The sequence below is a fragment of the Carassius auratus genome, unplaced genomic scaffold, assembly GCF_003368295.1.
Source record: "Carassius auratus strain Wakin unplaced genomic scaffold, ASM336829v1 scaf_tig00017721, whole genome shotgun sequence".
NCBI lineage: Eukaryota > Metazoa > Chordata > Actinopteri > Cypriniformes > Cyprinidae > Carassius > Carassius auratus.
Window position 1 is genome coordinate 102,266 of NW_020524808.1, and position 24,234 is coordinate 126,499.

The following is a 24,234-nucleotide window of genomic DNA, read 5'->3' on the forward strand; positions in this document are numbered from 1 at the left end:
CAGTTTTTTTTTTTTTAATTGTCATGTAAATTCAAACAGTTACAGCATTACTTTCTAAGTATTATGCATGCAGTTTTTGTAACCTTGTATTAAGTTTTTAATTATTTTTAATGTGCAGGATTTTTACAAAACAACAACTTGTATTAGCTAGCTATACATAAGATGCAATACAGTAAACACATTCCCTTAAACGTATACACACACACACACACACACACACACAAATATGTCCAGCATTGGGCCTTCATTCAATATATTCTTCTGTATTTATACAATATAGAGCTACTTCAGAAAATCATGCTGAAGATTCAGTCTTATAACTTACAGGGATACTGTAATAGAGGTCAATTCTTCTGCATTGCAGGGCTCTAAAAATGCATTTACATTTGCAGGTGATCTACAGAGGGTCAAATGAGACGTAGAAAAATCCCAGGACCATAAAACTTTGCAGCGTCAAATGCGCAGACGCTGAAAGTAAACCCGGGGGTGTGCTGACGTCACCGTCTCTCTCCTCCGGTTAGGCGCGCGCGAAAATAGCGGAGTGAAATCTCACGAGCTAGCGCTGATCAAACCGAACAGAAACTCTTCGTAATCTTCAAACATCTGCAAGAGCCATGGCGGACCCAAAGGTAAGGAGACCGCGGGCTTCATCTCCTGTCCCTTTCGCAGCGCGAGAGACGGTTATTTTGGATGTTTTGTTAGCGATAACTGTTTTATGAGGGTCTTGTTTAACAGTGAGTGAAAATCAGGGGTTTTTTCCTCGTCCTACGTCGCGTGCTTGAATATTAGATGTTAAAAATGCACCTTTCGTATTTTATTCTTAATAGCGCTTTTTAATACCCTGCCACAGTTGTTTATTTAAAATCACGCTACTGTCAGTAGCGGCTGTAACGTTAACATCTTTAAATTCATATTTGTATGTGTATTTTTGTTCGTCACTTCCATAAACACAAGACAATCAAATATTCATACTTATTTTACGTAATAAAAATATCCACGACATGTTCTAAGTAATTACGGCTCATAATTTAGAATGTTAAATTTCTCATGCGAAGACACTGTTAGCTTGTGAGCGTTAGCATCGCTAACCTGCAGCACATGTGAAGTTCACAGCCGGTTTATTAACACCCTTCCGGGTTCATTCGCGTCTTTTAACCGTATTTGCTCAATGTTATTAAAACTGTGGGGTGAGGCAGATATATAAACACATTTAGACGCCTTTAGGCCGCTTATTAGCGTCTGCTAGCCTGGATGCTAACTGACTGTCCAGTTTTGGGAAAACGATAGAACTCACGCCTTTGGACACAAGTTAAACATCCGGTATCAGTTCTTGAGTGAACTCAGCCGTTTAGCAGAATAAACCGCTTAGGAATTTTAAAATGCTTACTGAACGAAACTTAACTAAAAGTGGTTGAACCAGTTCAAAGCTTCACATGTTTAGAAGATCTGCTGCTAGAGTTGGTAAAGCCTTTGAATAATTCAAGCTACAAGGCCTTTGTGGATGCTATACCGGTTGATAGTAAGTGCATGAATTCCCAGCATCACAGCGAGTGAGTTCAAGTTCACGGCTCAGCACCAGGGGTGTAAGTTTGGTTGCAACAGCACATTCAGAAACAATAGGCCCAACTCCATAGAGTGATCCCTCCAAATCCCACAGCCCTTTCACTCCTCTGATCTGATGACTGATGAGTAATGTGGAAACAGGATCCCTACAGACTGGTTCAGTACATTGTGAAGCTCAGCAGAACAAACGCTGTAGCAAATTTGTGATGTAATATTACTGGATCATTTTCCAACTGCATCAAACTTGTTTTTTTTTTTTTTTTTTTTTTTTTAAGTTGGATTTATAAATCTGCCGTTTATGATTTCCCCCTCCAGGAGGCACAAGAGGATCATGATGCATCCACAGAAAATGTAGAGGACTCCAACCATGACCCTCATTTCGAACCCATCGTCTCGCTACCTGAGCAGGATGTCAAGACCCTAGAGGAGGATGAGGAAGAACTATTCAAGATGTAAGTCACTAACTACTACCAAACAGGGCGTAATGCTAATTAAGTGTGGGTGATACAGCATAAATATTATATCACGATCTGTTCAAGTAGGATCAGGTTCCACGATCACAATTCTTTTACATGTTGGTTTTTATGACTTGTGAAAGTTACTGGGCAGTAAAAACTAGTAGCCTTACTGATAAGTAGAAAGTTATTGGACAAGAAAACAGTCAAAACAAATTAAACTGATTAAAAAGTTTTAAGTCTAAAAGCATGTAAGAGATATTACTGACATTAAATCAAGTAAGCAAATGTATAATATAACTTTGTATGAATTAAATATTCAAACACTTTTTTTTTTATTAAAGCTACAAATATTGTCAAAATCGTTTAAGTTGCCCCCCCCCCCTTTTTTTTTTTCTTTTGTTGATTAATATTTTTGACAGCAAGTTGCTGTCACTAAGAATTAAGGCACCAATATAATGTATTGAGTCAAAATACATTTTCTCGCAATCGTTAAACCAATTGTTTACATGAATACCGCACCCATTTTAATATTTTTGTGTGTATTGGGCATGCACCTGCAACCTAAAATATATTTTGCATGCTCACAATCCTCTCCATCAATACTTTGTTACCAGATTTGGTTCTCTTTTCTGGCTTATTGCAGTTTTAATGACTCCTTTTAATCAACTATGTCCCCACTTTTTTCTACTTGCTGAAAGCTGTGCAAATATCTTTACATACAAACATAAATAGACACATATATAGGACATAATCACTATGATTCATTTGATGTTGGTGGTCTTTGTTTTTGACCCATGTATCCTTGTATTCTAATAAATTAGTTTGTTTACAGTAGCAAAATGATATGGAAATACGATTTGATTCATGATTCATTTGACTAGTAAACAGTCTGTAGTAACAAATTACAATCAATATCACAAATAAATACAGTACAACAAAGATTCAAATTAAAGTTTTTTTTGGCAAGTCTGACAATTGGATTCAAGTAACCAAACTTAAAATAACACTGCATTATCTTCATTGTACAAGTTAAATATAGATTAATTCTGATTAAATCTACAAAAGTGTTTTTCATGAGCAGTAAATTACTCTTTCTTTGTCTTTTGTTTGATTTAAAGGGCACCTATTATGCAAAATCCACTTTTACATTGTGTTTGGACAAACATGTTTTGGCAGTGTGTGAACACAACCAACCCTTTAATGAAAGAAATCCAACCGCTCCTTATTTTTTAAATCCCAATGATACTAAATCAGTCTCATTAGACATGTGGTTTTGACTCCCTGATCATTGGGACGTCACTTTGCTCAGGCTGGGCCCACGGCCGCTGACTGACACTGCTCGGTGTGAGCAGCACACACCCGCTCTGTTTATATTCATGCTAGAGAATTTAAAAGCAGCAATCAAGTTAGAAATGTCTTCTTAAAGCTATAGAAGTTATGCAGCCAAGAACAGTGAGTGATTTTCAGTTTATTGTTTGGATCATATTAACCGCATAGACAGCTGTTGGTATTGTGTATTACGCTGCTGTCACTTAATACACAGATCTAATATAAACATGCAGTTTCTTTCCCAGCTGTTTCAAAAAGTGCAAATGATAAACTTTCCTGACCTGCTTTCATGCTGGCCTTGGTCCATCCAGGCAGTCCTTGTTTTTCAGTCCTGCTAAAGTACCAATATATTAATTGGTCACGAGTTCTGTTTACATATAATCTGAAAAATGCATTTGACTGCTGACAAATTCAACATGATTTTCACGCAGGAGGGCAAAGTTGTATCGTTTTGCCAGTGAGAATGATCCCCCTGAGTGGAAGGAACGTGGGACTGGTGATGTCAAACTCCTGCGACACAGAGAGAAGGGTTCCATCCGCCTTCTCATGAGAAGAGACCGCACCCTCAAAATCTGTGCCAACCATCACAGTGAGTGCAGCAGTTTATCTGTTCAGTCTCTTATTAATTATTTTCCAATCATGTAATGTCTTTAACTGATTTATCGTAATCTCTTGCTCTAGTTATGCCGTTGATGGAGCTGAAGCCCAATGCAGGCAGCGACAGGGCCTGGGTGTGGAATACACATGCTGACTTTGCAGATGAACAACCCAAACCAGAGCTGCTGGCTATTCGATTCCTCAATGCAGAGAGTGGGTTTAAATCAACATAGTCTCTAGAACAAATCTCAGGGATCTCATTCATTCAGTTTATTGCTAGGTGTTAAAGCAATGACAAAGCTCATTGTCAAAAAAGACCAAGTCATTCCATGCCAACAATTATAGTTGTGCAGTATATAGCATAATACAATGCATTTTTTTTATATATATATTTTGGTTTTGTATTTTATAATTAGCGTAACCAACCTACTGGTTTCCTTTGTTCTTGTAGATGCACAGAAGTTTAAGATGAAGTTTGATGAATGCAAAGAAGAGGTCAGAAAATCTCTAGAAGGTAAGATTGATGGAATTCTGCCATTTCACCATGCAGACACACTCTGTTTAAGACTGACACATCCAGCCTTAGACTTTTAATGTCTGCAACAGAAACAGGAAGAGCATTACAAAACTGCCTTGCCATTCATTTGGGAGGCGACTGTATCTTTTCAGACATTTTTTATTTTATTTCTTAGATCTGTGTTAGGCTTGTATTCAAGAGCCTTCAACTATCCCTTTTAAATCTCGTTTCACAGGTAGCATGAACAGCCCTAATAAAGTGGCAGAGAAGCTGGAGGAGCTGTCTGTGCATGATGACAAGACAAAGAGTTCAGAGGAGAAGAAAGAAGAGGTGAAGAAAGAGAAGACTGGTGAGGAGGTGAAGAAAGAGGAGAAGGCTGGTGAGGAAGAGAAGAAATGAGCCCAGGAACGTCGCTTCATACGGATCCTCCACTTGCCATTTTCCCCTTTTCTACAACAGACTCTGAAAATGAAAAATTGGACAGTTTTGTTTTCTTTTTGGCCTCGACTTCACAAGACCTTGGTGCCACTCTTAATGCGTCCATTTCTCAGTCATTAAGATGTTGTGAGCTTTTGTCCCATTCACAAACTGTCATATCGCCCTTCATTTTCTCATACATTGTGGACCAGTCGTCAGTCATCATGTATTTGTGTATTTACACGACATGCTATGATACAAGGCTTGTGCTATTGATTGATTCCCACATTGGGTAACCTCTTTTGTTGTTTTTCTTTTGTACTTTAAAGAGTAATGTTGCGAGTGTCTAGATAAGAGAGTGGGCTGTGTGAGTTGATTGGGAGAATGAGCATCTGAGACAACTTTTTCCTTAAAATAAAGTCACACGAGGAACATTTGACTTCTCTGTGGCTTGAATTTACTATTGAATGACTAAAATGACCCATTTTCTGTGGAGGGCTGCATCTGGCAAAAATAAAATGTCAGCTCTTTCATGATTAACTGAAGGAAGTTTTCAACCTGTAATTAGTGTGACCATCTTCTGTTTTAAATGGTAATCAAGAAAATAAAAATGGTTGACTCAACTAAGTATGGAAAAGCAACAACAATTAAATATTTTGAGAGGACTATCCTGTGATAATGCACAATAAATGTTTTTATTTTCTTATTTTATTTTAATAGGAAGATGAGTGAAATAAGTAGGTACTGTATCACTAAATATTGTTTTCATTCCATAAGGGTTGTTACAACTTAAATTCTGAGAAACAGCACTGATAAAGATTTGCAGGGCATATCTGATATGTGATCTTACAATGATTGCATGCACAATAATTTGCGCTCTTAGACACTGTTTTGCTTTTTTATTTATTTGATTTTATTTTTAATGTACATTTTAGGAATTGCGGTCTTGATATTGTGTTTGATGCGAAGCATATTTTCAACGTTCCTGGTTTTTAACCATTTTTTGATAAAAGCAGCAGGGTCCCTTCAATTACATTTGGCATTTGATGATTGACTTGAAGTATCACATTTTATAGTGGTGACTAATTATAAATAATGTAAAAGGATTGTGATCAAACCAAATTAAAGGCTGATGCTTTGTCATACGTCAGTGTCTGTTTGGCTTCCATTTACAAGCCTAATGGGACAAACATTAATTTTCTGTTTGGTTAATAGCATATTATATGGAGACTATGAAACAGCTCTCTTTCATTTGATAGTGGAATCCAATACGTTAAAATAATTTGATATAAAAGAAAAACGGCTTATTGCAGAAAAAATGTATATACACTTTAGATAAGTAAACCCACAATTGATAAGTTAAGAATTTTGGTATTTAACGAAACTAATAAATATGGGTTGTTATCAACTGATTACTGTGAAATAAGGTGGATATTCAAATTATTATAGTGGGTTCTAAAATCTATAAATGTTTTCGCTTTAATTATTATGCAGCAACTCAATGCGGAACCTTTAATGTCGAGAAAACCGTTGCGAGTCGGATCTGTTTCTAGGACGGAACCAAAACAGCCACGTAGTGTAGGCAGGAGCACGTCTGAGGTTGGTGTTTAAATACTTTTTATACTTTCTTCTAATCTCCACACAAATTAAACACCATTTCACGTGTACATTGCTTTGCAGAAGAACGGTCGTGTGTAAGTGTCATGGGTCAGTTGCTTAAGGTTTTTAGATATCGTGCGTGCGATGTGGCTAGAGGCTGATGCTAATGAGATCAGATATTTATAATAATAAAGTCACATTGACACTGTATCTCCTGTGACTTTTTGCCATTTTTATTAATATTGTTATTTATTTTTGTGGCGGTGCATTTATTTTCAAATCATTACTTTAAAGCCAGAGATACTGTCCCTTTCCTGAAAGTGACAGTAAATTACAACGGCGTTGACAGCCTGATCCGTCCATATGTGATTTTAAAAATGAGTATATTTGTGTTGATTTTACAGTCATGTCATCTTCGGTTGCAGGCCAGTTGTAAGTTGATAAGTTTCTTAAACCGTGTTAGTCTATAGTTAGACTCTTGTTGATGGTCACTCTTATCATCCACCACACTGTTGTCTTACATTATGCTATAAAAATAGAACAATATGTCTTGTCGGTTACTAGACTATCATGACACTAAGCTATAAAAGCTGGCTGATTTCTAAATACTAGAACAAAATAAACTACAGTACTGATAAAAGTTTTTACAAGAAATAATTGTTCAATATCCTACTTCTTCCATTTTCCTCCCCATCCTGTTGCTCAGTAAGAATCATCACCTTTTACTTATTTCAAAATGACCAAATAAAGCATTCACTTCAGTGAATGAGTGGAGACTACAGAATGATTTTAAAGTGGATTTCTAGTTCAGAATATATTTAATTTGATTAATAGTAAGACTGAAAACCTAAGTGCTGACATCTTAAAGTGTTGATGGATAACTGTGTTGACTAAAATATATGACATAAAACATAGAATCAGTGGACTTTTATTTAAACCTCTTCCATTTGAACCATTAAGTTAAAAGTTTTAAAGTTGGTGAATTGCCTTTTCCCTTGTTGCCAAAATGGGGTGGTGTGGCTTAGATCCTATGTCAACTCTCAAAAACAAAGGTTCTTCTTTTTATCTTTGCAGGAGAGACATTTGTGGTTTTGTGAAGGGAACTTCATAGAAACAAAAGACAAAGTAAGAATTAAACAGCTAGTGCCACGTGCAATAACTGACATAAGTGTGTCAGCATTGTGTCCTTGATCAAAACATTTAAATATACATTGCTTCAGGGACAAATATCCCTGTAATTAGCGCACCATTAGATGAGTTAGAACCATCAGCATCGTGACTAAATGATAAATTAGTAATTAATATATTTTGCTGATTTTGCTTTATTTGAGCAATAAATCTTGAACTCTTCTCATAGTAGGATGACTTAAAATAATGTTTCCATTCTTCAGGATCACAGAGGACTGAAGCTGTCTGTACCGTCCAGGCCAGCCTGCAGTCTTAGCCGAAGTTTACAGAGCATGAAGTAAAGGTGAATTGCATTGGTGAGACCCAGCTTATGTTCATGGATGCTAGAGCAGCATCTGAATTGCAAGAAATATGGAAAATGGAAATAAGGAAACAGCCTCGTTTGAGGCCAACCCTCAGCATCCGGACGCAAAACACGGCAAAGATCCAGACAGCAGTGCTGTTGAATCCCTGAAGCTGGAGAGATCACTAGTAATGGAGAAAATCCCTAATGGTAAGTGTTCTTTTGAGATGAAATTTGATGGATGATGTTGCAATAAAATGGTTGATTTGATCAGCATTGAGCCTGTTCATTTGTACTTTCTGATTTATACACGGATTCACTGTTAAGCTTTTGCTTGAAAGTTGTTTGTTGTGTTCATTCAAAACCTGGCAAGATTTCAGAGTGAACATTTGCTGTTTACTGCGTCACTTGGCTTTGAGAAGTTTTTTCTTCCCACTTCTTCCAGTGCCATTTGTTACCTTATAAAGACGTGTTTTTTTTTTCCAGATATATCCACAAACGTCCCTGTGCTTTCAGTATCAGTTTCCTAAATTGTCACTGTAGCTTGATAAGGCCGTTTGACTCGTTCGGAGAAAATTTAGCAAAAGATAACTTTCAGATCACCAATTACGTTTAAAGTTTATGCGTGATGATCAAAAAGCACCAGTCATAACCTCTTGACCTAGATATCAGCAGCAGGCTAATTTGGCTTAGTACTTTAAAAGTGCACAAGGTAACGTTTTGCCTATAAAGAAAAGAATATTGCTTTTGACAAATATGCAAAAAATTATGTACACTTGAATGATCTGAAAAGATGCCCCAACTTAATAGTGGACTATTTGTTGATGGACACTTCTCTCTGTGAAATAATGAATTACGGATGACAAATATGCCTATAAATGTGACTGTTTCCTACAGAATTATTTGTATTAATTTGCAATAAGTTTAAATTTGTTAGCAAAAGTTAAATGTGATAGTATTGGTCTTGAGCTAACATGAACTAACAGTGAATAGTTGTATTTATTTTTAAAGACTAATTTCAAGAAAGATTAATAAATACTGTCTCAAATGTATTGCTTAATGTTTGTTACCAAATTGCTTTAGCATTGAGTGATGCTTACCAAAAAGAAAAAAATATATAAAAAAGTGCTCTCTTTGGGAACACATGAATATTTTTTTTCTTTTTTTTATAAATTGATTTTATTTGATTGCATTTTACTTGATTTACTTGCATTTAAGTGATTTCATATGGTCCATATACACTGTACACATAACAGGTGAGGTAAGTTTAAATTAACATGCTATTTCATCCATGCTGATTGATATATTGTACTGGCTTGCAAAACAAACAAAACCTTAGTGCACCTTTAAGTATAAAGCTCTTTGCTGAATCCCTTCTCATTGTTTCAGGTCATGTCAGAGCAGATCTGTTGCCAAACGGAGAGGCCGTGGTGGAGGGTCAGGAAACTCACGGAGGCAGCACCCCACCTCTGGCTACTCCTTCCCCGGGCAGCCGCCTTGCCGATTCCCCTCTGAGCGCAGAGCTGGATCCAGGTTTGGCCTCTTTCCCTGACAGCCTAGAGAAGTCTGAGGCAGCTCTTGCAGAGGGCTCTGTTCACAAGGGTGACGCATTGCAATCGCTCAGACTAAGTATTCCTATGCAGGAGACTGAATTGTGTAAGCATACGATACTGGATAACACCCCTCGAATCATCCCCTTCCCTTCCTGTTGTGTTGTAATTCCCCCAGTTTATCTTTTGATGGCTGATTTAGGCTAACCCTCTCTGTTTGGTGTACCCTGTTTTTGCCTGCTCCTCCGTTTTGGCTTGCTGAGAGATTTTAGTGGGAATCTCTTCATTGCATTTTGTCCCCTAATGAAAGGCTATTTAGTCTCTCCTGTGATTGTGAGTGCTTTGATTTCGTACGTTTATGACAATTCTGTGTTAGCAATCCTGGGGTGTTGGTGTGCTGGTTGGTGATTCAGGAAAAGTTAAGCTTTTCTGGGAACAACATGAATACTGGCAAGACTACGTGCATCTTGTTAAGACAATTTGGCTTGGAGGTGAAATATGGCTGAACTAATAAGAACTAACTGACATAGAAGCTCAAGGGCACTTTTCTCTTTTTCTGACTAAGGCAGCTGGAATGGCTTATTATGGGATGCAGAGCTCACGTGGTGTTTGCTGTACCAGGACCAGCATGAAGCTTCACTTTTTAAAGACTAGGGATGGGAAACAAAAGACATTTTAAAGATTCTAGTTGCATTTCCACTTTTACAGTTAGCCCTTAGCATTCTGATTATAATTAATTTCAGATTTTCAAAGCATGCATGCATAAAAAAAAAAATTGTATCAGTCTGTTCCACCAAAAAATATCTAAAATTTGCATTTACATAGACCTGTTAAATAAAACTAATTGCAATGAAACTATGAATAATTTAATTCAGTGCAATTAATTGTATACCATTTTGTTACAGATCCATTCAGTTCTTGGAACCAGTTGTCAGTTGTTCCTATCCCTAAAAAAAGACATTGTCAACCAAGCATGTTTCAGGATTGATGAGCTGTCATTTTTTTTTTGTATAATCAATAACCTGATGCATTCAATCCAATACTGCTTGGTTGAGAATATCTAAACTTTTCACTTTATTTATGTAGCAGGGGTTTTTGTGTTTTATTGACCGTGTCTTTCTTGTAGCATCGAAAGAGCCATCTGTGGAGATGGAAAATGAAGAAAAGATCCGTCAGGAAGCTCGTCGGCGTCTGGAGGAACAGCTCAAACAATACAGAGTACAGCGGCACACAGAGAGAGTGAGTCAGCAATCCAGAACTGTCAGTTTCTGTCAAATTACTGATATTGAATTTAATGGATAGTTGGCCAAAAACTGAAAATTGGCATCATTTACTGAGCAAATAATTTTGGATTATTATTATTATTATTTATTTATTTATTTTATTAAATGTTCCTATTGGTGAACTTGATGGACTTAATGTTAGACATAGATGAACTCTTCTGCGATTGTCCTGTGTTGCATACTGTTTCTTGTTTTGCATGTTTGATCCTCATTTCTTTGTCCCATTCAGACCCGGCGTTCCACTCCTAAGAGCCGCGCTTTTAGCACTTTGGACCCAGAGCTCATGCTCCATCCCGAGGGTCTCCCACGTGCCAATACTGTCGCTATGACTAAGGAATACTCTTTCCTGCGTACCAGTGTTCCCCGTGGTCCCAAACTGGGCAGCCTTGGAATCCCTTCCAACAAGGAGAAGAAGTCCAAATCATCTCGCTCCAACAAGATCCACTCTCTCGCCGACTACAGAACTTCTGAATCTGATGCTCAAAGTGCAGATACGTCTGGTGGGGTAGTTTCATCATCTGGCGACACGTCGTTTAGCTCTCTGCATTCCACCATCAGCTCAGTCTCCACAGTTTCGGAAATCAGCATCAGTTCTGAGACCAACACCCATTTGGAATCATCTCGGCTAATCAGAGGCAACATCTCAGAGGTTGATGGTAGCGAATCAGGTTTCAAAGCTGATGGTAATGACAGCGATAGCTCATCCTATAGTAGTGTGTCTACTCCAGGGACATATAATATGTTAGCTGCAATAGTGAACCGGCCAAAGGCTCCATATACTGTCGAAGGGAGAGAGATTGCTCCAGAAGCCATGGGCCACTTTCCATCACTGCATGAAGTCTTGCAGACAGCCACTGAAGAGAGACACATGGAAGAGGAAAGAGAGGGCAGTGTGGAGCCTCGCAGTCGCAGGGACAGCTTCTCCAGCAGGTATAAGTATACAGTTTCCTCCAGTTAGTCCATTCTCAAAATATTATTTTTAGACGTCATCATCTATCTTGAAACCAGCCCATCAAAGCCTCATGATAACCATTGAATTATGCATTTGCAGTGTGTCGTATGGGAGTTCTGTGATGGGGACTCATGATGAGATGCTGCAAGTGCTGAAAGAGAAAATGAGGTTAGAAGGACAACTAGAGTCTCTTTCCTCCGAGGCCAGTCAGGTGAGGTATTAGTAGAGTCCCAAGAATTTGTACATTAACTTTTAAACTGTCTTATATATATGTATAATATTCATTCATCCATTCATTCATCCATTGTTATACATATGTCTTTTAAAATGTGGATGCACATTGATTTTTGTAAAACCTTCCTGCATTTCCAGGCTCTGAAAGAAAAGACAGAGCTCCAGGCCCAGCTGGCTACAGTAGCTGCTCAGTTGCAGGGCCAGGTAGAGCAGACCCAGGCCAGTCACGAGAAGCAGAGCACCCTCACCTCTGAGGTCACTACATTACGCTCCAACTGCTCTGCACTGGAGAAGGCCATGGTGGAACTCCAAAGCAATCTGGAAGGGAAAAACGCCAGCCTGGCCTCGCTGGGCAGTGACCTGCAGCTGGCTGAAGAGCAGTACCAGAGGCTCATGGTCAAAGTGGAGGAGATGCAGCAGAGCCTGAATACCAAGGACAACACAGGTAAAGACAGTGGTAGATGTACACATCAGGGTTGAGCCTGATCAGTTGGGATACTCAAAATGTCAGTCTTAGTGTATAATTACTCAGGATGGTTAATATTTCACTTTTGCCCACTAGTTCCAGTTGATCATAGTAAACTAACTACCGTATTTTCCGGACTATAAGTCAGACTTTTTTTGCATAGTTTGGCTGGTCCTGCGACCTATAGTCAGGTGCGACTTGTTTATCAAAATTAATTTGACATGAACCAAGAGAAAACATTACCGTCTACAGCCGCCAGAGGGCGCGCTATGCTGCTCTATGCTCCTGTAGTCTACACTGAGCAGCATAGAGCGCCCTGTTGCGGCTGTAGACGGTAATGTTTTCTCTGGTTCTTGGTTCTGAATAAATGCGACTTATACTCAGGTGCGACTTATAGTCCGAAAAATACGGTATTTGAAATATATTAGTAAAAAAAAATCATTTCTGTGCCCACTTGACTTTGAGTACATGCTCGAGAGTAATCTTGAGTAAAACTATAGATAATTAAATTAATGATATGCTTATTTATAATAATATATTACAACGTTTACATAACTTTCTCCTGTTTGTCATTCTTCCACTTAGTCTCTGAATTACGGCAGCAGATGGGGGGCCTACAGGCACAGCTTCAGAGGGTCCAGAGCGAGAGGAACGCTCTGCAGAGTAGACTGAAGACGTCCCATGCAGAAGTGGACTCCCTGCAGCAGCTGCGCCTCTGGTACCAGCAGCAGCTGACTCTGGCACAGGAGGCACGAGTGCGACTGCAGGGAGAGATGGCAAACATGCAGGTATAAATGTGTACACACATTTCACTGCTGGTTATACATTCTCTATATAATCGTGTATGTAATGAATAAAAATCTTGAATAATGGCTCACGATTGTCATGTTGTGAGCTCCAGAAGGTAATGTTGTTACCCATAATAAATATAAACTACCATTCCCAGTTTGGGGTTGGTAAGATTGTTTAATTAAAGAAGTTTATTATGCTCACCAAGGCTGCATTTATTTGATCAAATATATATTTAGATGATTAATATTAATATCAGTATATTTTTTCTAAATTTAATACATTTTAAAATGTTATTTATTTCTGTGATCAAAGCTGAATTTTTAGCATCATTACTCCAGTCTTCAGTGTACCATGATCCTTCAGAAATCTTTCTAAATATTATTTTTGTGGGAGCAGTTTTAGAATAGAAATCTTTATAAATGCAACATTAAAAATGTATGTATTGTAAATATTATTTATAAAATTTGTCATTAATTTAATGCATACATCCGAATAAAAGCAGCAATTTCTTTCAAAATCTTATTGACCCCCAACCTTTGAATGATAGTGTATGTTTTCAGAAAAGATGTTTATCAGAAAGATTCATAAGCAAAATGGCCATCTGTAGTGTGTATGTTTTTTTTGTATTTTTCCTTACAGGCTGGTCAGATGACTCAGATCGGAGTGTTGGAAAATCTAAAGATGGAGAATGTTACTCTGTCTCACAAACTCACAGAGACGAAACATCAATCTATAAAAGAGAAGGAACGGATTGCTGTGCAGCTACAGAGTATAGAGGTCTGGAGCACTAAAACTCTTTCTGTCAAACTGACATATTCTCTTTTATTGCTGGCATATTTAGTATCATATATTTCCCTGAAAGCAGACCTGTCATTTTGTTATTATATCTCACACACACACACACACACACACACACATATATATAATGGTTTTAAGTCAGTTATTTCTATATTTTGCTGTGGTGTGTCAGTAGGAAATATTAGATTACATTCCTAACATTTCCTTTGTTATTAATTATATTAATCCAGTGAGATTTTTGTTTGCACAAGGTGTCTGAGAACGGCCAGCGCTCCACACAGAGATCTGATCTCACCATCATCCAGTCTGTCTGGAATAACATGAAGAAACAGAGTAAACTGAGACAGACTAAATCCAGATGAACTGTGGCAATGCCTCCAAGACACTTCAAGAAACCTCCAAAGCTACAGTACTGTGAACAGTTTTAAGCTCTAGTGCAAAAATGCTGTAAAGTGAGGAAGGTTTAAAAAATAGTCATATATAGATTTTGTTTTATCAATTAACTTCTATGTACTAAATCAAATTTAACATTTGGTTTGACCAACCTTTGCATTTAAATCAGCTTTTGTCCTAGGTGCACTTGCGCATTGTTTACTTTGCAGGAAGATTTCTTGAAGTGTCTTGGAGACAATGCCACAGTTCTTCTTCATTTAGTCTGTCTCAGTTTGTTCTGTTTCTTCATGTTATTCCAGACGGACTGGATGATGGTGAGATCAGATTTCTGTGTGAAGCACCTGCTGCTGTCAGACTCCTTGTGCAAACAAAAATCTCACTCTGTTATTAAAACGAATGGCAAAAGAAATGTAAACTGATATTTTGTGCTGACACACTAAAGCAAAATATGGAAGTAACTGACTTAAAACCATCTGTTGGTGAAAATACTCGTGGCCTAAGACTGTATGTATATTATTAATTTTTTTCATTACATTAAACTGACTAAAAATAAATTTTCAGTTTAGTGTGCTTTAAGAATTTCTTTTAAGGAATAAATTGAATCAAGGTTAAATCTAAGTATACATAATGATAATAATAATAATTATTTACTGATTGTTATCCAGACGGACATGTTGACTCAAGAAGCGGCCATACATCAGATCCAGGAGGCAAAGTCAATGGTGGAGGAAGATCTTCAGCACAAACTGGAAGAGTTTGAAGAGGAGCGAGAGCATCTTCTCAAACTCGCCAACACAGCCACAACACTGGAGAGAGGGCTAGAACAGGTATCTTAATGCTCACCAGCATGTGTGAGCACACACTACCATATTGTCTTTTGTGGTGTATTCTAGTATTCAGTATCTGATCTGGTAATTAAAAACCCATCACCATTGTGCTCTTGAACAACACTCTTAATCCCAGGTTTTTGTAATATGTTGGATTTTGGATGTAAGCATGCCATAATAATGACTCAAATGACTAATTCGTCTCCTTCCAGGTCAAACTCATTCTCTCCCAAAAAAACGCCCAGCTGGAATTGCTTCAGCATGAGCACCTAGAGCTGATGAAGCAGCTCACCAGCACTCAGGAGACCCTCCAAACCAAAGAACAGTCCCTTAATCAGCTGGAGGCACGTTACCAGGAGCTCCAGACTCAGCTGGAGGAGCTACAAACTGATGCCACAGCTAAAGAGGAGACCCTGCAGTTTCTCCAAAATGAGAAAATAGTCCTGGAAGTTGCTCTGCAGGCAGCGCGAGCCGATAAGAGCGAACTGGATGAAGGAGCGGAAAGGCTAGGAGAGGAAGTGCTGGTGGCATCAGACACTCTTGACCAGCTTAAGCAGGAACTACAGGTTAAAGCAACCCAGGTGAGAGGGTTGAATATTAGTGATGCGATTTTTTTTTTTTTGTATCAAGAACTTTAGAATTAGTTCAGATTGAAATTTTTCCTTTCATTCCACAAGATTGAAGCTCTCCAGCAAGAGAATGGCACCCTCAAAAAACAAGCACAGAAACTGAAGGATCAGTTCATGCAGCAAAAGGTACACGTTTTGTCATTATCAATTGATATGTTCCTGAGTTCCTGTGGCTCAGTGGTAGAGCATTGCTTTAGTAGTGCAGAAGGTTGTGGGTTCAATTCCCAGGGAACATGCATACTGATAAAGGAAAAAAAAATATCCTGAATGCACTGTAAGTTGATTACAGTGGTCTGTTAAATACGTAAATGTCAATAATATAGTCAATGACATGTTTTCCTTAACATAGGAAATTCCATTTGGTCCTAAACATGAGTTTTATCAATTTGTAAAACACTTCAATTTCAGGAAGGCATAAATTATTTTTTTTTACTTATTTGTTGCTGGAAAAAATAGTTGACAAGTTTCGACCCCCCAAAAAATACATCTAATGCTATTAAATCAACAAATTTGCCAACTGGAAATCGGTAGATGTGTCCTTGATCTGCTCTATTCTTTCTTGCAGGTGATGGTTGAAGCTTACAGGAGAGATGCCAGCTCCAAAGATCAGTTGATCTCTGAGTTGAAGGCTTCTAAAAAGCGTCTGGTGTCTGAGGTGAAGGACCTGAAGCAGGAAGTGTTGAAAATGGAGGGAGAAAAGAAGAGCTCAGACCAGGAACAGACTCGCCTGCAGAAGGAAGTGGAGAGAGTCCAGCAGCAAATGAACAGTCTGGAAGCCCATTTACAATCCGTACAAACAGAGAGAGACCAACTTGACTCTCAACTGCAGGTACACGCTGACCGCATTACAAAGATCTTCAAGGATAGACTCTTTTGCCACCTCTTAAACAAATTAATACTTTAATTCAGCAAGTATGCATTAAATTGATCAAAAGTGACTGTAAAGACAGTTCTGATGTTACAAAAACACTTCAATTTCAAATAAATGCTTTTGAAATTTCAATTCATTAAAGAATCCTGAAACTTTTTTTGGAACTGGAAAGTTTGAGCACCACATCAGCATATTAGAATGATTTCTGAAAGATCATGTGAAGACAGGACTAATTATGCTAAAAATTCAGCTTTGCCATCACAGAAATAAATTAGATTTTCAAATATATAACAATAGAGAAGTTATTTTAATTTTTAATAATATTTCACAATATTACGGTTTTTACTATATTTTTGATCAAATACATGGTACTTGAAGATCATAAGAAACCACAAGAACAACAAAAAAACTATTATTCAAAACCTTTTGTACAAAAGTGTTTAGCATATTTTGACACACTCCACGTTGTTGCTTTAGTCCCTTCAGTTTGACCAGAACCAGCTGGCGGCAGTGACCGAAGAAAATGAAAATCTGAAAAAGAGGATCGAACAAATGCAAAATGAAGCCAGAAAGTGAGTCACAAATCACACCGCCTCTCCTGCCATACGGGTTTCCATAGTGATCGCTGCTCAGTCTTTGACATCACGAATATGATGTGACACGTAGACAATAGTTCATGTTTGCGTGTGATCTTGCACCTCAAAATTAAATGATGAGAAATTGGGGTGTATTTTTCCTGTTTCAACTGGCGTATTGAACAAATAAAAAATGAGGTTTTAAAGGAACATCTAATGGTGAAGTTATGCACAATTATGTGCCTGCTCTTTCCTCCTCCAGGGCTATCTCAGAGCAGAAGGTGAGGATGAAGCGTATGGGCACAGATTTGACCAGTGCACAGAAAGAGGTGAAGGCCAAGCATAAGGCCTATGAGAATGCAGTTGGTATTCTGAGCCGGAGGTTACAGGAAGCCCTCGCCGCCAAAGAGACAGCTGAAGCCGAAATTGACAAACTCAGAGCTCAGGTTTCAGAGGGTGGAAATAGCCAAGAACTTCAGGTAAACTGTTACTGATGGTCTACAACATAGATACTAAAAGTTAAAAAGAGATGCATAAATCCTGAAAACATTTGAAACAAAATGATTATAATTCTCATATAACTCACAGTGGTGCAGTGCGAAACTATAGTTTATCTTCTTTTCCGATAATGAATTGACGTTTATTTGTTATTGCTTCAGAACAAGGTGGAAGCCCTGCAGGGACAGCTGAAGGCAGTGAGCCAGAGTAAAGCCATGCTGGAGAAAGAGCTACAGGAGGTCATTACCCTGACTAGCACTGAACTAGAGGACTATCAGGAGAAAGTGTTCGAACTGGAAGATGAGGTAAGAGAAAATTAGTTTCTTAACGGCAAATCAAAATAGAAACATGTATGATTCTTTAATTAACATGTTTAAATGGTCAGAAAATCAGTTTGGAGTCTGTATGCTCAACAAGTCTGCATTTATTTGATCAAAACAGTAAAAATTTTAATATTGTGAAATGTTATTACAATTTTAAACAACTATTGTGTGTGTATATTACTTATATGTGTGTGTGTATATATATATATTTAGATATAATAGAAAGTAAAAAAAGAACAGCATTTATTTTTAATCAAATTTTCTTCAGCAGTTTAAAAGTCTTTACTAAATTGAATGACCTCAGACTTATGAATGATAGCATGCACATTTCCCCCCATTTACTCTGTAAATGTAATCAACTCGGATTCAAATAATTGAAAAACTCAGATTACTGATTTGTTCATTTCTTTTCATTTTCTTTTCATTTCACTTATAGTTTTGTTTAAAATGTTGTGCATTTTTCTCTTGTATTTTTTTTTTTGTGCACAGCTTCAAGAGTCAAGAAATTTTAAAAAGAGAATTTGTCGCCTGGAGGATGCTAATAAGAAGCTTGCACTTGAGCTAGAGCATGAGAAAGGGAAGCTCTCAGGGCTTGGGAAATCCCACAGTGCATTGCGGGAACATGCCAATATCTTAGAGGCTGCACTGGCGAAGAGAGAAGCAGATCTTGTCCAACTCAACTTACAGGTGTGATGCTACACGTTACAATTACCTTTTTGTTGTTTTAAAAAAAACACTTTTAATCAATATCTTTTTTTTTTTTTTTTTTTTTTTTTTACAAAAGTTGTTTTATTTTTTTCCCTTTGTTTCTAACATCTCAGTAATCTTTCACATCAGGTTCAAGCAGTGTTAAAGCGTAAAGAAGAAGAGGACCAGCAGAAGAGACAGTTGGTGCAGACGCTACAGGCTGCTCTGGAGAAAGAGAAAATAAAAGTCAAGGATCTGACTGAGCAGGTTAATATGTGGTTTAACAGCTGCATGACATTTCCAGTTACCCTTAATAAAGTCTCTAAAGCCTTTGGTTTGTTTCTTTACGTGCATGTATGTGACCTGTGTGTTTGTACGCTTTGTTCAGGTGGCGGAGGCCAAGCTGGAGGCAGCCCATAACCGCAGACATTACAGAGCAGCCATGCTGGAACTCAGCGAGATCAAGAAAGATCTGCAGGCCAAGGAGGAGCTTATCAAAACCCTGCAGAAAGAGGCTAAAACACTGGAGTAAGTCTTTGTTTTCTTGAGTTCTAGGATCACAGCTGCCTCTGAGGCTCATAATACAGACGTAGTCACACTTCAAGAGATCTTTACGAGGTCCAGCTATTCTAGATTGATGAACTGATGATTGTAACAAGGGTAACTAAAAAAGCAACATCAGAGATCTGTGCTTCTCATTTATGACAATGAGCAGATGTTTGTGACTTTTCTGATTGTGTTGGTGTGTTTCGTGAGATTTTTTTTCTTTCTTTGACAGGGCTCAAGATGAGAAGCAATCTGAAGAAGTTTCTCATTTCCAGGAGCAATTAGCTGATGCTCACATACAACTCCAAATCCTTCAGAAACAGCTTGATGATGAGCTCAGCAAACAGCCCCTTACTAACCAAGAGGTACAATGCGTCTCGGTAGCAAAGCAAAGTCAACTACCTCACTGTTTGTAACCTTCTGCACTCACAATATACCTGTATGCTTGTTATGCCTTACATTTTTTGATGCAAGGATTCATATCCTGGATGTAAGTTAATGTCAGCAAATTAAGGGCAAAAGTTGGATCCCCCCCCCAAAATCCCATTCATCATTGCATAATTTAAACTATACTATATATCGAACAATATGATCATGGGCATCTAGTCAGTAAATCTGTTTCCGTGATTAGCTGTAAATCGCCATCACCTGCTTTTATCGAAGGCAATTCATCTTAGATAATGAACGCGCTATTGCGTAGCTTGTCAGTGATCTACAACTCTGTCTATTAAATGCTGCTTCATTTAAAAGCAGTTGATGGCGATTTACCGCTAATCACGGATCTAGCCTGGTCATATATTTAAAGTTGGATGTATATTATATCTGCATTATTCACATAAAGTAGTATTTACTATATAGCAAATCTCAGGTCTATTATTGTTTATATCGTCACAATGTAAATTACATCATTGCACAACTCTATATAAGTTAGGTAGGGTACATGTTACTGTTTAGAAGTAGTACTATGCAACTTTTAGGGGTATATAAGGCACAAAGGTATCCCTTTTAGGGTACAACACAGTCAGACGGCTCGACCTGAGAAAGGGGAAAACATTTAAGGAGATTACAAAAAAAAAAAACACTGGGTGGATTTTTATCATTATAGGGTGGTTATGTACACACACTGCCAACACACATTTCAGTTCAAACAACTTGTAAAAGTGCATGTAGCATTATATGATCTCTTTAAAGATAATGCCCAAGAGACATGCTGTTAAAAAAACAAAAAAGTATGCATTTAGCAGACGCTTTTATCCAAAGCGACTTACAGTGCATTCAGGCTAACATTTTTTTTTTTTTTTTTACCTAATGTGTTTCCTCGGAATCGAACCCACAACCTTTTGCATTGCAATGTTCTACCACTGAGCCACAGGAACACTATAGTACACTACAGTTAAACCCTTAAAGAAAAAATTTTTGTTGGTCTAGATGACAGATCTACCACAAGTTAGTTTAATTTATGTCTTTAAATGCTATATTGAAGAATTTGGATATCCGTTTTGAGAACTGTGACTCATTCCCATTCGGAATCACTATTTATCATATATGCTGTGTTCCTGTCTCCCTGCAGGTGGAGGATCTGAAGTGGGAGGTGGAGCAGAGGCAGCGGGAGATCGAGACACAGAAACAGCAGCTGGAGATGGTGGAACAGTGTCATCAGAGAGAGATGGACATCCTGCAGGACACTCTACAGGTCGGATACGCTACCTTGTTCAGGCAGAACACGTATTATGGTTGTTTTTTTCTGAATTCTGAGGGTTGTTTTTGTTTGATATGGTGTGTAGAGGATAAAGGTGGAGCTGGAGGTGGTGCAGGAAGAGCTCAATGGCACACGGAAGGATAAATTCATGCTGCAGGCTAAAGTGGGAGAGCTGAGGAGTAGCATGAAGACTGTTCTTCAGCAGAACAACCAGCTCAAACTGGACCTCAAAAACAGCAGGCTCAGAAAGGTAAGACTAATGCTCATTTCAAATATAGACAACATGTACATTTGTGTGTTATTAAATATTTTTTTATCCATATTTCTGTCCCCACACCAGCGGATGGATTTAAAGGGGGAATCCACCCCAGTAACACCAGTAAAGATCCCAGACTGCCCTGTTCCTGCTTCACTTTTGGACGAACTTTTGAAACCCTCAACATCCGTCAATAAAGAACCTCTCAATAACCTCCACAACTGTCTGAAACAGTTAAAGTAAGACTTTTGCAGACCGTACTATGTGAAAACTAGTGGAGAGTGGGCACATTGTCCCACTATAAGAAAAAAACAAAAACGTTATCAAATTGAAATCATGCAATTCCCTATTATGGATATCTTCTATGTTGTTTTGGCTGATAAAGTGGCTTCCAGTATTAATTTTCAAGCTGCAAAATTTCAATTCCTTTCTTTCTGATTAGAAAAAAATATATATATGAAACCATTAATTGTTTTCCTGACAAAATGAAACATATTTGTACCAGACATATAAAGTGAATGAGGAAAAAAGTAATAATTTGAACCCAAAGTCTAATTACACAAAACTCCCTTTTCATATAAATAAATTTCATATAAAATCCTCATATAAAAGCTACCACAGCCACATAACAGATGGCGGTTTTCTTGTGGGCGTCTCCTTTCTCACTCATCTGATGGTCATTTCTCGTAGGCAGGAGATGGACAGCCTTCAGAAGCAGATGGAGGAGCACACGGTCACAGTGACGTCGCTGGCCAGTGCAGAGGAGGAGCTCCAAAAACTGAGGCTTCATGACAACAGCAGCAACGATTTACCAAATGGAGAAGAGAATGATAAGATACAGGAAGAGATGCAGTCCTCCTAATCCACAACGAATCCTTTCAAGACATTATCTGAGGAGAGAGTTCAGTTTTATCTTTAAGGGCACTTTTAAGGTTCTTTTGTTTATTTCTTATCAACTGCCAATATTTGGCTTTATCTCTTTCCAACCAAGATTGTTCGGGTGAAACAAAGTGTTTCTTTATACCACAGCTTTATTTTAAGAGGGTCATTTTGGTGTTTGTGTTGTGATCACTATTTATTTTTAGCTTAGTGAATAGAGCTGCTCTCTCTTTCTGATATGATCTGTTATCTCGCTTGCAATTTCACAGTAGTCGCCCACAGTCGTCGTTCAGCTTTGATTTAGTTTTCTTTCTCATCTCATATGAGGTGCAGAAAGAGGTTTGAGAGGGCTACTGCTAGGCTGCTTAGTCCTGCAGAAGTGAAAAGAACCCACAAACGTCCAGGGCTCCAGACTCCAGTGTTATAGTAACTAGTGATATATTGATCTAATTGGTCAGATGTATATTCTACATATCCGTCTGGTGGTAGTTCTCACTTCCTGCATGGAGAATTCAGCAGCTGAACTGTTCTTCCATTCCTCTGTGCCTGTGAATGAGCTGATCTCATTCCATCACTGGACAGATGCCCGATCTTGAGCTGTTCCCTGCAATATAATGCAAATATAATCAACTAAACAATACGAGGCCCTTATATCAATCAAGCATTTTCTCTCAACTCTTTTTGTCCCCCCCCCCTCCCCCATAAACAGAACATTCTTAGTTTTTCCAGGCCTCAAATCAAGTCTAAAGCGATGCTGATAACTTCCTGTCTACATGCACACTGTGTTCGGCTTTACCCATAAGTCTCAGAGTTTAGATCCACTGTTTCGTAACACATTCTTTGTGGGTACAATAATGCGACCTTGATGATGCACTTACAATATTATAGTTAGCACTACGGCCTCATTCTGATTGAAACTCAGGACCTGAAGCCCCAGGAATATAAGTGTAAGACTGGGAGAAAGTAGTGGCCCTTTTGTACAGGGTAATATATTATAGATCAGATCATCCAATATCAGCTTGTATCTGGTTTGTTTCTATGGTTTGCAAATGTGAGATCTCATACCAAAAGTCCGAATTTGACTTGTTTTCTTTAGGGCTGCGCCTTAAAATGAATCCAATAAGGAAACCTTTAAATACTGCTAAAAATGTATAGCTTGAATGAATTTTGTTGTTGTTGTTGAGAGATCTTGGGAAATAGTGTAAAATTGGTTGAATGTGCTTTCGAAAGCGCTGTTGAGTGTGTTGTACTTATATTTATAATATATATGAAATGTGTCGACTCTATTGCACAATTGATAAAGCACGCTTACTGACTTTCAGGTATGGACAGATGTAAAATGTTACTTTTTGATGGGAAGATTTTGCCAGTTTTTTGCCCAATACTATGTTCACTTATTTAAAAAAAACATTTTCACTTCCTGAAATTCTTATGGATAATTTGTCATTACAGCCTTAATTATCAAAAATGTGTGCAAATATTTTTTGCATAATGTATTTTAATTGGGTGTAATACTTCTGTCTTTCCCCTGATGTCTTCATTTCACAAACTCCATTTGTCGGTTGTGTCTGTGGAGCTGGACTTACCCATGTAATTGGCTTGAACTGTTTTAAATGTGTTCTGAGATAAAGACATTGATCTCCATGTACGGTAAAAACCTTTAGACTGCTATAAATGATTAAGACATAATGGGAAATGAAGCTTTACGCACTAACATGTACACTTACTGTCAAAGGATTAACACATATTCAGTGGAAGGAAGGGAACGGTTTTTAATTAACTAAAAAAATATACTGTTAATTACTGTACTGATGAAAAGCACGAGTTTCTGTTCTGTGTTTATAAATAAGAAAAAAAAAGTTTAACTCAGCATTTTTATGGGATGTACCATATTGAGTGTAAAATATAAATAATTCTGTAAAATGATCTTATCTTTTGTCATGTTCTTTGAATTAGATTTGTATGTGTGTGTGTGTGTGTGTGTGTCTGCCTTTGATTTAATTGGTAAAATGTAATATTTAAGCT

At 37.8% G+C, this 24,234-nt stretch overlaps 2 protein-coding genes and 1 non-coding gene across 6 annotated transcripts; all 3 read left to right on the top strand.

The window, feature by feature from the left end:
• The first annotated feature begins 472 nt into the window (after window positions 1-472).
• Window positions 473-5,508, top strand: LOC113075824 (ran-specific GTPase-activating protein-like). 2 transcript variants are annotated; one of them, XM_026248477.1, is made up of 7 exons: window positions 473-629; window positions 1,879-2,015; window positions 3,782-3,939; window positions 4,032-4,160; window positions 4,399-4,461; window positions 4,700-4,821; window positions 4,853-5,508. In XM_026248477.1, the coding sequence occupies exons 1-7, from the start codon at window positions 615-617 to the stop codon at window positions 4,928-4,930; spliced, it is 702 nt and encodes a 233-aa protein (XP_026104262.1). In that variant the 5' UTR covers window positions 473-614; the 3' UTR covers window positions 4,931-5,508. The 2 variants fall into 2 exon arrangements, with proteins under 2 accessions (XP_026104262.1, XP_026104261.1); XM_026248476.1 differs by having other exon boundaries at window positions 4,700-5,508.
• Window positions 4,494-4,624, top strand: LOC113075834 (small nucleolar RNA SNORA77). The gene has a single exon (XR_003281041.1). It is a non-coding gene; the product is annotated as a small nucleolar RNA SNORA77 (small nucleolar RNA).
• Window positions 5,509-6,391: 883 nt separating the features above from the next.
• Window positions 6,392-24,135, top strand: LOC113075825 (golgin subfamily A member 3-like). 3 transcript variants are annotated; one of them, XM_026248478.1, is made up of 25 exons: window positions 6,411-6,480; window positions 7,555-7,605; window positions 7,872-8,161; window positions 9,341-9,607; window positions 10,628-10,740; window positions 11,014-11,714; window positions 11,836-11,947; window positions 12,109-12,415; window positions 13,022-13,224; window positions 13,868-14,005; window positions 15,085-15,246; window positions 15,459-15,827; window positions 15,924-16,001; window positions 16,441-16,704; window positions 17,224-17,318; window positions 17,584-17,800; window positions 17,981-18,124; window positions 18,632-18,829; window positions 18,980-19,096; window positions 19,218-19,357; window positions 19,608-19,740; window positions 20,946-21,068; window positions 21,160-21,324; window positions 21,415-21,569; window positions 22,021-24,135. In XM_026248478.1, the coding sequence occupies exons 3-25, from the start codon at window positions 8,020-8,022 to the stop codon at window positions 22,190-22,192; spliced, it is 4,515 nt and encodes a 1,504-aa protein (XP_026104263.1). In that variant the 5' UTR covers window positions 6,411-6,480; window positions 7,555-7,605; window positions 7,872-8,019; the 3' UTR covers window positions 22,193-24,135. The 3 variants fall into 3 exon arrangements, with proteins under 3 accessions (XP_026104265.1, XP_026104263.1, XP_026104266.1); XM_026248481.1 differs by having other exon boundaries at window positions 9,341-9,484; XM_026248480.1 differs by lacking the exon at window positions 7,555-7,605 and having other exon boundaries at window positions 6,392-6,480.
• The last annotated feature ends 99 nt before the right edge of the window (window positions 24,136-24,234 follow it).